The sequence below is a fragment of the Ahaetulla prasina genome, chromosome 7, assembly GCF_028640845.1.
Source record: "Ahaetulla prasina isolate Xishuangbanna chromosome 7, ASM2864084v1, whole genome shotgun sequence".
Lineage (NCBI taxonomy): Eukaryota > Metazoa > Chordata > Lepidosauria > Squamata > Colubridae > Ahaetulla > Ahaetulla prasina.
This window is the reverse complement of record NC_080545.1, coordinates 11,794,994-11,808,184: the sequence shown is the minus strand read 5'-3', so window position 1 is coordinate 11,808,184 and position 13,191 is coordinate 11,794,994. Positions and strand designations below refer to the sequence as shown.

Sequence of the window (13,191 nt, the reverse complement as noted above, 5' to 3'; positions counted from 1 at the left end):
AACTTCTGAACATCCTATGGATAATCACGATAATCATGATAGTGTCAGAGAAATCTTTCAAAAATTGTGCTACGGTTGCGGGCAATGGATCACGTTTCCTCTTTTCTTTTCTTTTTTTTTCTCCATGGTATAGCCTAGCTCCCATTCTCTTGCTTCCTCTTTCTCCCTGCCATATCGGAAGGAACAACGCCTTTGCTTAAGTCAGAATTCATTGTTTACAAGAGCCATTTATAACCAGGCAGTCCATGTATGTGGACCACTAAAGGAAAGTTTGATTTAAGGGTTTTCTTAAAGAGGTTGAGAGTCTGGAACAGGGATGGCTAACCTTTTTCTCGCTGAGTGCTGAAAGTGTGCACGTGTGCCAGCACCCATAATGCAATGCGCCCCCCTGCGCATGCACCCACGACCCCCATGCTCCCCACACACACCCAGCGCATGCGCACCCTCACCCCCATCCCACGCAAGTGCGCATGACCCACCGCCACCCGTTTTGGGCCTACTAGGCCTCCCTGCAGCCTCCTGGGCCCAAAAATGGGCCATGGGGGGGGGGTGCCACATCCCCCCATGCCCTGTTTTGCGCCTAATAGGCCTCCCAGGCCCAAAAATGGTCCAGGGGGCACGCGCCACATCCCTCCATGCCCTGTTTGGGCCTAGTAGGCTTCCCTGCAGCCTCCTAGGCCCAAACATGGGCCGTGGGGGGAGGGGCGTGCCACACACACCCCACGCCCTGTTTTGGGCCTAGTAGGTCTCCCTGCAGCCTCCTGGGCCCAAAAATGGGCCATGTGGGGGGTGCACCACATCCCCCACACTCCACCCTGCGCATGCACACACGACACTTGCCCCCCGTGCATGCACACTTTCCCGTATGTCTCCTGCATGAACCCCGCCCCCAGTGCATCCCAAAATACAGCTGGCCAGTGGAAGGCATGTGCGCGCATGCACGGTAGAGCTGTGCTGGACGCGGCTCACATGCCCGCAGAGAGGGCTCTGCGTGCCAGCTGTGGCACACATGCCCTAGGTTCGCCATCATGGGCCTAGAAAGAGTGCAGAGAAGAGCAAGAAAGATGATGAGTGGGCTGGAGGCTAAAACATATGAAGAACGGTTGCAGAAACTGGGTATGTCTAGTTTAATGAAAAGAAGGAATAGGGGAGACATGATAGCAGTCTTCCAGTATTTGAGGGGCTGTTCACAGAGAAGAGGGTGTCAGCCTATTCTCCAAAGGACCTGAGGGCAAGACAAGATATAACAGATGGAAACTAATCAAGGAGAGAAGCAACCTAGAACTAAGGAGAAATTTCCTGGCTGTTAGGACAATTCATCAGTGGAACGGCTTGCCTTCAGACATTGTGGATACTCCATCACTGGAGGTTTTTAAGAAGAGATTAGACAACCGTTTGTCTGGAACAATATAGATTTCCTGCTTGAGTTGGAGGATGGATTAGAAGACTTCTAAGATCCTTTTCAACTGTGTTGTTCTGTTATTGTGTTCACCCATCCATCTCTTGTCTTGCTCCTGCAGGGTTGTTGTTGTTTTTAGTGTTGCAGACACTAAAAATGCTGGAAAATGTTGAAAATGTCAAACTGTTCTTACAGTGGAGTCCTCTCTGAGCTTGCCACTCGCTTTGAAATTTCTCCAAGCAAGCAACCAAGCTCAAAGAGCACCAAGGACTCTGCAGTTCAACCCTGAGGTCCACAGTGTTCCCTTCCATTGGCTCCTTCAGTATCCTGTTTTTCCTGTAGAACAGTAGATGAAGGCCATAAGATTTAAGAGTCAAGGAGTGTTGTGGCTTGTAGTGGACAATTGCTACAAGCGTGGAATGTCCGATCAACGCAGTCTTGCTGTGAAGCAATCTGAGATCACAGCGTCTCATCCGAATTGTTATGGTTTAGTTCCCCAAATCTGGCAAAAACCTGAACGTATTTTATTTTAGAAAAGCTATTTTCTAAAATAACAGACTTGTAAGTGGATCACAAGCTTCCTAACAAACAGGAAGCAGCAGGTGAAGCTAAGCAAGATCACATCGAATACCTGTACAATTAGCACAGGGGCGCCCCAAGGCTGTGTGCTCTCCCCACTTCTCTTCTCTCTGTATACCAATGACTGCATCTCCAATGATCCATTTGTTAAGCTACTGAAGTTCGCAGATGACACAACAGTGATTGGTCTCATTCGAGACAATGACGAATCCGCATATAGACGAGAGGTCGAACGACTAGCCTTGTGGTGCAATCAAAACAATCTGGAACTGAACACACTCAAAACCGTAGAAATGGTGGTAGACTTTAGGAAAAACCCTTCCATACTTCCACCTCTCACAATACTTGACAACACAGTATCAACAGTAGAAACCTTCAAATTTCTGGGTTCTATCATATCGCAAGATCTCAAATGGACAGCTAACATCAAAAACATCATTAAAAAAGGACAACAAAGAATGTTCTTTCTGCGCCAACTCAGTAAGCTCAAACTGCCCAAGGAGCTGCTGATCCAATTCTACAGAGGAATTATTGAGTCTGTCATTTGCATCTCTCTAACTGTCTGGTTCGGTTCTGCAACCCAACAAGAAAAACACAGACTTCAGAGGATAATTAGAACTGCAGAAAAAATAATTGCTACCAACTTGCCTTCCATTGAGGACCTGTATACTGCACGAATCAAGAAGAGGGCCGTGAAAATATTTGCAGATCCCTCGCATCCTGGACATAAACTGTTTCAACTCCTACCCTCAAAACGACGCTATAAAGCACTGCACACCAGAACAACTAGACACAAGAACAGTTTTTTCCCGAAGGCCATCACTCTGCTAAACAAATAATTCCCTCAACACTGTCAGACTATTTACTGAATCTGCACTACTATTAATCGTTTCATAGCTCCCATCACCAATCTCCTTCCACTTATGACTGTATGACTATAACTTGTTGCTGGCAATCCTTATGATTTATATTGATATATTGATCATCAATTGTGTTGTAAATGTTGTACCTTGATGAACGTATCTTTTCTTTTATGTACACTGAGAGCATATGCACCAAGACAAATTCCTTGTGTGTCCAATCACACTTGGCCAATAAAATTCTATTCTATTCTATTCTATTCTATTTGTGGCACTTTCCCCTACCAAGCACTTTCCCTTACCAAGCTACTCAGCATCAAGGAAAGAATGACTGGGTTTTCTAAAAATGTCCCATAAGAAATGTGTAGATGAGACCAAGTAAAAAGCTAAAGTGATCAATTCAGTGTGAACTGAGTGTCTGGTTTACTAAATTTTAACCACTTATCAATTCTTCTCATGCAAGGGACAGATAAGGGGGGTGTTAAAATCTCTACACTCCCCCCCCCCACTTCCTTCTTGATTTTGGGAAGCTGCATGGACTCTGCATCTCAAAACAGAAAACATCAGGCCAATATTAGCAGTGAGAGTGAGCATGAAATATAGGCCCGTGAGGCTGGAGGGCTAAGGATAGGATGTTTGAGCAGGGGTTGGACTAGAAGACCTCCACGGTCCCCTCCAATTTTGTTATTCTTTTATACTGTTGTTCTGTTAAAGGGAGCATCTTGCCCAAGAGAGCTTCATAGCTTCATTCCATCACTGATGTTTCTTATTTTTTTGGTCTCTCCACATGTCTAGCTGATGGTTGTACAGTAGTGGCCAAAATTGTGGAAACCTTTTGGGAAAAGTGCATTTTCTAAAACTAGCTAATAACACCACTTTTTTGCGGGGGGGGGAGTAGTACCATAAAATTATATATCAATGGAAAGATAATTTAATCAAGAATGTAATGCAATAACTTTTAGGAAGGATTTGCTATTTGCTGCGGTATACGGAAGAAAAGTGAAACACGTAGAAAAAATGAGATATACAAAAATTATCACCATGTCAGTGAATATTTAGTTGGGTAACCTTTAGCATGAATTACGGCCTTACAAGGTCTTTCCATGGAGTGAACCAAGTCTTTGAGTTCTGCAGCTGTTATAATGTGAAACCAAGATTGAAGGATTGTTTCTATTAACTGGGTTTTATTGCTGGATTGCTTCTGACTAACAAGTTTCTTTAGTCGGCTCCCTAGATTTTCAATTGGGTTAAGATCTGGGCTATTCCCAGGCCATTCCAGCAGTGGAATAGGATTATCTTGAAACTCCAAAAAGAACTGGTGTTATTAGCCATCAAACCTCAAAAATACACTTTTCCCAAAAGGTTTCCACAATTTTCCTCTATTTGCCACCACTCAGGTAACCCTGATGACACAGATAAACCTCCAGGTAGCCTCAACTTGCTAAAAGAAAGCAAATGTCCAGCTGTCTGCAAGGAGTATACATCCTTCCGTTCCCCCCACCATCCAGTCAGAGCTGAAGAAGCTTCTTGGGTGAGAAGCGAAACGTCTTCAAAGAAAAACCAGAAAGTCCAGTTGCTTCTTGAATAAGCACCTTTGGGACAACCGTGACCTGGATGACGGAGAAGCTCCATAGACAGGAAACCCTATATTATTTCACCACAAAACACTTCAGTAAATTTAAATTTCTCAACAGGACATCGAATAGCCTCTCCCCAGTTCTTCAAGTGACTTCTTTTCAAAACCAGTTAGCATCCCCAAAGCAGAACACCTACAGAAGTGGCCAAAATTGTGGAAACCTTTTGGGAAAAGTCTATTTTCTAAAACTAGCTAATAACACCACTTTTTTTCGGGGGGGGGAGTAGTACATAAAATTATATATCAATGGAAAGATAATTTAATCAAGAATGCAATGCAATAACTTTTATGAAGGATTTGCTATTAGAATAGCGGTTACAGTATAAAGAAGAAAAGTGAAACACATAGAAAAAACGAGATATACAAAAATTATCACCATAGAAAAAACAAGATATACAAAAATTATCACCATGTCAGGTTGTTGTTTTTTTAATTTGAATTTATATCCCGCCCTTCTCCGAAGACTCAGGGTGGCTTACACTGTATTAAGCAATAGTCTTCATCCATTTGTATATTATATACAAAGTCAACTTTTATTGCCCCCTACAATCTGGGTCCTCATTTTACCTACCTTATAAAGGATGGAAAGCTGAGTCAACCTTGGGCCTGGTGGGACTTGAACTTGCAATAATTGCAAGCAGCTGCTGTTAATAACAGACAGACTTAGTCTGCTGAGCCACCAGAGATAATAGTTGGGTAACCTTTAGCATGAATTACGGACTTACAACGTCTTCCCACGGAGTGAACCAAGTCTTTTAGTTCCGCAGCTGTTATCCTGTGAAACCAAGATTGAATGATGGCTTCTATTAACTGGGTTTTATTGCTGGGTCGCTTCTGACTAACAAGTTTCTTTAGTCAGCTCCATAGTTTTTCAATTGGGTGAAGGTCTGGGCTATTCCCAGACCATTCCAGCAGTGGAATAGGATTATCTTGAAACTCCCCCCCAAAAATGTGGTGTTATTAGCCATCAAACCTCAAAAATATACTTTTCCCAAAAGATTTCCACAATTTTGGCCACTACTGTAGGTAGAAGATAGCTAACTCTCCTCTGAGCTAAAAAACAAAAACAAAAACAAAAAATAGGGTCTATTTTAGCAAGGGGAAAGGACCAGAAATGATGCCACCTTCTTCCTTCTGGTTAGGAAGAACTTCCTTTGCATGCCAATCATAACTACCACTTCTATGTCCAGCAGGCATTTATCTGTTCGCTGCTGTCGCTTCCTGCTTCAGGAGCCTCAGGAGAAGTGAAAGCACTGGTCTGTTTTCCCCTCCACAGTATGTGACGGGCAGGGAGGTGTCAATGCAAGACCTCCTCCGAAGGATGGTCCTTCGGGCTTTTGCTCGCCTCATCTTGGCCACAGCACGATGAGGGCCAATAGGTTTTCCCTGAAAAAAGGTTCCTGGATTGGAGGACAAAACTATGCCTTGAGCCAAGGGATGGACAAAAGGATTTAGCAGGAGAGATTGCATTTCCATGCAATTAAGTAGCCAGTCAGTGAATCTGATGCAATAGTGTTTCAAACAACGTGGTTTGTTGGAAAATATGCCACCGGACTCTTTCTGATTACCATTTTTTTTATCCATGCAATCAACATGTGATGCAAACAGTGATCTGAACAGCAAGGAAATAAGGAAGAAGAGTAAATCTCTCTGTCTCTCTTTCTCTCCCTCCCCTCTCTCCCTCCCTCCCTCTCTCCCCCTCTCTCCCCCTCCCTCTCTCTCTCTCCTCTCTCTCTCCCTCTCTCCCTCCCTCCCCCTCCCTCCCTCTCTCTCCTCTCTCTCCCTCTCTCTCCCTCTCTCCCCCATCTCCTTCTCTGCCCTATTTCTAACTAAGGATAGAATCCCTTTTCAGTCTTGGCTTAAGCATTAGGACAGGATGGGGGAAGATTAGATTAAGTGGGGGAAGGGTGTTCAAAACATCAAAATTTTATCTTTGTAATTTTGGAGATTTATGGGGCTACCCAATTCTGGGCAGTGAAAGTTTAAGAAACAAATAATAACATTCCCTGGCACAAAAAACATGGAAGGACAAATGATAGATAGATAGATAGATAGATAGATAGATAGATAGATAGATAGATAGATAGATAGATAGATAGAGATAGACAGACAGGTAGGCAGGCAGGCAGGCAGGCAGGCAGATCAGATTAGACAGATAGATAGACGATAGATAGATAGATAGATAGATAGATAGATAGATAGATAGATAGATAGATAGATAGATAGATAGATAGATAGATGATAGATAGATAGGGAGAGACAGACAGACAGACAGACTAGACAGATAGATAGATGATAGATAGATAGATGATAGACAGACAGACAGACAGACAGATCAGACAGTAGACAGACAGACAGATAGATAGATAGACAGATCAGACAGATCAGACTAGACAGATAGATGATAGCTAGATAGATAATAGATAAAGATGGATAAATGACAGAGATAGATTATTAGATGGATGGATGGACAGACAGACAGACTGACTGACTGACTAGACAGGATAGATAGATAGATAGATAGATAGATAGATAGATAGATAGATAGATAGATAGATAGATAGATAGATAGATAGATGATCGATAGATAATAGATAAATAGACAATGGATAGAATGGATGGATGATTGATAGGTAGATAATGGTACAAACAGACATTCCTTCTTTGGCTTCTGCCAAAACTCACAATTTGGAGGAGTAGATTGGGCTGAGGGACCAGCCACAGGGTTCCATGTCTGAATGCAGCTTCGGTCCTATGTCTGCTCTTAACCACTACATCATATCGGTTCTCAGTGGGCCACCCTTGTCACTGTTCCTAATGTCACTTGGGCTCCTCCTGGCACAGCAATTAATTAATCTCCCACGAGCGTATTTATCTCTCTCTCTGTGTGTGGGCATGTATGTCATGAACATAGCTTTGATTGTTGTGATTTGAAACAACATTAAGGGAACAGGACATAAATATCCTCTGGATTCTTTTAAATTTGGGAGGGAAAGACCTACAGAATTGAGCATGGAATTCTACGTAATGTGAAAGTTGAGTAGAAGGGTATTTTTTCCCCCTCTATTTTTGTTATCTTTGTCCATCTTTTTCCTCTTGCTGTTCTCTTGTTTATATTGATTAGCTATATTTTTGTCCTTCCCACAATAACACCCCGCAGGCAATATGTATGTACAGCTCAATCATGTTGTAATTGTAACCACTGTTTTCTCTCTCTCCCCCCCACCCTTTTTTTTTTTTAGGAAGCTTCACTGATGGAGTCTGAGCAGATCCAGCAGAAAGATCCTTTCCTGAGGCCAACCCATAGAATACACGAAGCCAGCGATCCAGCCTCAGCCAGAAAGTACCATGATATCACAGGCACTTTCATCATGAGTCAAGTTCCTGGAAGTCAGGAGGTGGAAGAGAAGGAAGATCCGTCTCTATCCCATGACTTAGCACTTCTCTTGGTTATGAAAGAACATATGTGGGACGGATCTTCTAACCCTGCGGAGAAGGATACTTCCCAAGAACCGGAAAGAAGGCCGAGAGGTTTAGAGGACTGGGAAGAATTTTCAGATGGAAAACAGAATCTCAACAGAGGACAGCCCAGCTCGAAAGAAAGCAGGGAATCTTCCTTAAATTCCTTCGATGGGCAATTTGCAAGTTATTCTTCAGCCAGTTCCCAGTCAACAACCAGCACTGCTCTTTCCTATCCCAGGAGGGTCAGTCCAGTACAGATGGAGAGCCAAGTCTGTGATGCTAGCTTTGGCCAACCTCCAAGTTTGTGTGACACACACTCTCAGACACGGCGTGGGGACTCAGCAATGACAGACACTCTTCCTTGTCAAGAAGACTCAGTCAATGAATCTCCTTTGGTGATTCATCATATTTCAGATTGCCACAAAAGTGCTGATTTTTCCAATTCCAGACCAGCCGAAGAGCATTCGTGGGAACTGGAGACGCAGCGTGAGAAGAATGGAAGCCCTTGCGAAGGAACGGACGTTGCGATGAGGATCAATGAAATTTCCTCTAAAAGAGAAGAAGCGAGTAAAGGATTGAGCAATCCTTCCTCAGAAGAGGAAGAGTTGAGTTTAGACGGGGCGCAAAGAAAGGCGGAAAATATTTTATTCCAGGTATCTTCCAAAGAAGTGGATGATCGTTCAGATGTTGATGATGAAATAGGAGATTTGGAGGAAAATGTTCTCAACTTCCTTGTTCTCCAGGTCCAGGAAGAGGAAGAGAGCAACGTCGGAATGAGCAACTCTCCATTACTCAAGAAAAACGTCCAAACCAATGATCATATAAACAATATGAATTGTGAGGAATCAGAGTCAGGCCAAAAACGGCTATCAACCACAAGGAAGTCAGAATCTGCAGAATCAGAGGCGCTGGAGTTGGCAGGCAGCGAGGAAGAGGGAGGGAAGGATTTGAATGAGAAAGCAGCAAAGAGCAACACAAAGACAAATCTGGAGGAAGTACAGTGGTCACACAATGACCAAGAACAAGAAGAATGGCCTGTGCAAGCAACAATAGACTCCGTGCCTATCAGATCGAGCCAGGGCACACTGGATTCTTTGGGAAACAGTTTGGCTGTTTCTGGTTTAAACGATAACAGTTCTGAAGAACTTGCTTTCTCTTTGAAGGAGGTGTCCTCAGCAGATCACCCTTCAACATCAGGTTGTGCATTGTCTGAACCTTGTATCCAAACAATGACTATCCCATCCCCTGGAATGACCCCTGCAGGTTTTCTGCCAGATAGCGGAAGCCCAAGGACACAGACTGCCCTATATTACAGTTCTGGACAAGTGGAACACTCCGGGATCGATGAGGAAGCAAACCAAACGTTCTGTTGTGATCCAGGTGGTGCACAATTCACCGTGGGTGTTGGAAAAGAGAATATTGGAAAAGAGGACGTTGGAAAAGAGGAAAATGTAAGGAGTGTAGATGGCGAACAAATAGCACAATTGTTTACAGATGCGGCATTAGGCGTTGACTCCCAAGTTCTTCATGGATCTCAAGCTATGGGCAGTTCTTCTGACACTGAAGAAGATCCTGTCCCATCGTTGAGGACTATAATCACCGCTCTCCTGCAAGAAGATCCTATTAAGGGAGCCATGGATGACACTGTCAGTTCTGAAGGAGATGAATCAGTTTTACATTTCTCTAGTCAACTGGACAGAGCAATAGTTGATGAAGCTTCAGTACCGGACAGTGATGGAGAGGATCATCCTCCCGCTTCTGGTGAGGACTTCCTCGAAGACGCTCAGAGTTCTACTTCCAAAGTCCTCCCAAACCCCTCACTAGAAGAAGGCCTGTCCAATATAGCCAAAGAGATGATAAAGTTAAGTCTTTCTTCCTGGGATTCGGTGGAAGACACTACCGAAAACAGTGTGAAGTCCTATCAACAGCTGAAACCAACAATTAAGAATGCTGTGTTGTCTGGGAATGAAGCAGCAACGGACACACATTGCAGAGAACAAGATATCTTAACCAGTGAGTCACCATGTTTTTCAGTTCTTGGAAAAGAGAGAACAGAATGTGACTGTAATGCTGATAGCCTCCCATCTTGCAGGACTCTTTTTGCAATGACCACCGATGCAGCTCAGCTAACGCAGCCTTTGGCCCCAGCTCTAGTAAGGGACTCTGAGCAGACTTTGGCCCTCAATTCTGCTTCACTTTTATCCTCCAGGCAGCCTCTCCAGTTTGTAATCCCTCCACCCATGGCAAATTTTAACGCCCAGCCAACTCCTCCGGGCCTTAATCCTGACCAACTCTTACAACAACTGTCGTCTTCCAGCCAGGTTAATCCATTAACCCCCAAATCTTCTGCCAGCGAGACTGTTTTAGAGCATTCATCTTTATCCCCTGAAACCAGATTATCTGAGCAGCTTTCCACCTCTGAAAGTGACTTGGATCAGTGTTGCCAAGTTCCACATCCCATACACAACTCTAAGCAGCCTGTACCTGTGTCACACCGTGCCAGTTTACCCATCCTGTCTAGACGTTCCGTGTTTCCTTCACTTACTATCAATGCAGCTTCCCAGCGGACTAACTCTAAACAGATCACACAATCTGTAGCTGCTGGACCGGGCTACAACTTCCAGACACAACCTTCACACATTGCTGTTAGTAGGGGTTCTCACAGTTCCCAATCAGATTCCAATTCCAGGAAGCATCTCCTAGTCAGGGACAATTCCTCTATACAGCAGAGGACCGAGGCATCAGAAAACAACCCCCTTGTCTCTCGTACAGACAACGATGAACCGACACATCCTAGCCCACAGGTTGGCCGTCACAGCTGTTGGAACTCATCCTCTATTTCCAAAAGAGGAGACCTTGTCCTGGTTTCAAGTTTGGACAATAGAACGGAAGAGTTCTCTGGTCTTCTATTGGCCACATGCCCTGAGTTGGATCTTTCTTTGTCGGACTTGCAAGGTGAATTTTTAGGAAATAGTGCCACGGGGGCAGATTCCTTCATCAATGTTCCTGAAACAACGTCCAGGTTTGAAGATACGCCTGATGGGAGGTCTTCTCACTATTCTTTCCATCCCTCGGGAGGTCGTGAGAAAGCGTGTGAAACCAAGTCCGCCAACGTAAGGCATGCTCCTTCTCTTTTAGCTTTCACTAACCCAATCCACTTTCTCCAGCTCGGACCTCCTTCGCCCCCAAGTTTTCCATACCCAGGGGTGCATCAGGATCTACAGTGGCCGGAGCAAGAAACCAGGAATTCAAATGACCCAGTTGCATGTTTCTCTGAAGGCCCAGGAAGGCTCAGAAAAGTCCTTGAAAAATCAGCGGGGGAACCTGTTTGCCTGGCGATTCATAGAAAAGGCCTGGAAGGTAGACATCCGCGCCTGGAGAAGTCCACCAGCTGTCCAGACAAAAACAGCCTTGGGTTGGGTACCAAGGAATCCGCTTTCGGCACAAAGAAGCAGGAGACGGGGGCCAAGCAGCGAGCGAAAAGCAAAGATTGGCATCGACATGGCTTAAGAAAGATTTCGATACCAACGGATGGTGCCGTAGGTGAGCATTTTGTCTGATCCCAAAATTGCCAGAAAAACAATTTGCCATAGGGGAACAAGGAGTCAAAACCTGGTTCTATAATTCTTCTATTCTACCCTGTTTTCCACGAAAATAAGACCTAACCAGAAAATAAGTCCTAACATGATTTTCCAGGATGCTCGTAATATAAGCCCTACCCGCAAAATAAGCCCCAGTTAAGACTGTCAGCCAGATGGATGCATTTAGTACAGTATTTCCCCTCAAATAAGACCTAACCAGAAAATAAGCCCTAATGCATCTTTTGGGGCAAAAATTAATATAAGACCACAGCACTTATTTTCGGGGAAACACGGTAGTAGAAGCTCTCAGTTTAGTAACACCAGTAGCCCTTGTCTTACAATACGGGTAGCCCTCGACTTACAGCAGTTCATTTAGTGACCGTTCAAAGTTACAACATCACTGAAAAAAAGTGACTCAGGGCCATTTTTTTGACACTTATGATCATCCAAGCATTTGGATGCTTGGCAGCTGGTTCATATTTATGACGTTTGTGGGTGTCCCCGTATCGTGTGAACAACTTTTGCGGCCGCCTGACGAGCAAAGTCAGTGGGGTTCACTTAACATCTGGTTTCTCAATTTGACAACGGCAATGATTCACTTAACAGCTGTGGCAAGAAAAGTCGTAAAATGGGGCAAAACTCACTTAACAAACGTCTCACTTAGCAACAAAAAAAATAAAGTTCAATTACGGCCGTAAGTCGAGGACTATCTGTAGTTCATCTGGTGACCTTTCGAAGTTACAACTGATGTATCACCATTTTTCGCATTTACGATCATTGTGGCGTCCCCATGGTCATGCGAAGATCATCTTTTGTGATCTTCTCCCAAGCAAAGCCAACCGGGAAGCCAGATTCCCTCAACAACCATAACTTAACAACTGCAGTGATTCACATAACAACGGTGGGCAAGAACGGTTGCAAAATGGGACGTCTCACTTTGCAGCAGGAATTTAGAGCTCCATTGTGGTCGTAAGTCGAGGGCTATCTGTACATTGATCAGCGGTGTCTGCTGGGTGGGGTCCAAAACGCCCAGATGGCAGTAATAATTCTTTTCTTTTTTTTAAATATACATCTATGGAGATTCTCAGTCTATGGAGATTCTCAGTCATCCAGGTCATAGTTGTCTCAAAGGTAGAATCCTGATCCAGAATGGCCAAAATATTATTAACATACAAACGTGAGTTTGTATGTTAATAATATTTAATATAATATAATATTAAAATATTATTATTATCCCCTTGTTCCCCTTGTTCTTGAAAAGCCTCCAACTCGGGTGTCAATCTCAATTTCATTGAGGGCCACATCAGGGCTATGATTGCCCTTGGAGAGGGGCGGGGGAGCTGGGCATAGCCAACTGAGTGGGCATGGACAACTGAGTGGATGTGGCCAACTAAGTGCGTGTGGCCAACTGAATGGGCATGGACAACTGAGTGGGTGTCGCCAACTGAGTGGGTGTGGCCAACTGGGCATGACCAACTGAGTGGGTATGGCCAACTGAGTGGGCATGGCCAACTGAGTGAATGTAGCCAACTGAGTGGATGTGGCCAACTGGGCATGACCAACTGAGTGCGTGTGGCCAACTGAATGGGCATGGCCAACTGAGTGGGTGTCGCCAACTGAGTGGGTGTGGCCAACTGGGCATGACCAACTGAGTGGGTATGGCCAACTGAATGG

The 13,191-nt window shown here is 44.4% G+C and overlaps 1 protein-coding gene across 4 annotated transcripts in view; it reads left to right on the top strand.

The window, feature by feature from the left end:
• LOC131201864 (uncharacterized) overlaps positions 1-13,191 on the top strand; it is a 97,927-nt gene that overhangs the window by 46,047 nt on the left and 38,689 nt on the right. For all 4 annotated transcript variants that reach the window (XM_058190183.1, XM_058190181.1, XM_058190184.1 and 1 more), the window contains exon 2: positions 7,717-11,479. In XM_058190183.1, the coding sequence (XP_058046166.1) occupies positions 7,729-11,479 (3,751 nt within the window). In that variant the 5' untranslated portion in view covers positions 7,717-7,728. The remainder of the gene's footprint in view (positions 1-7,716; positions 11,480-13,191) is intronic.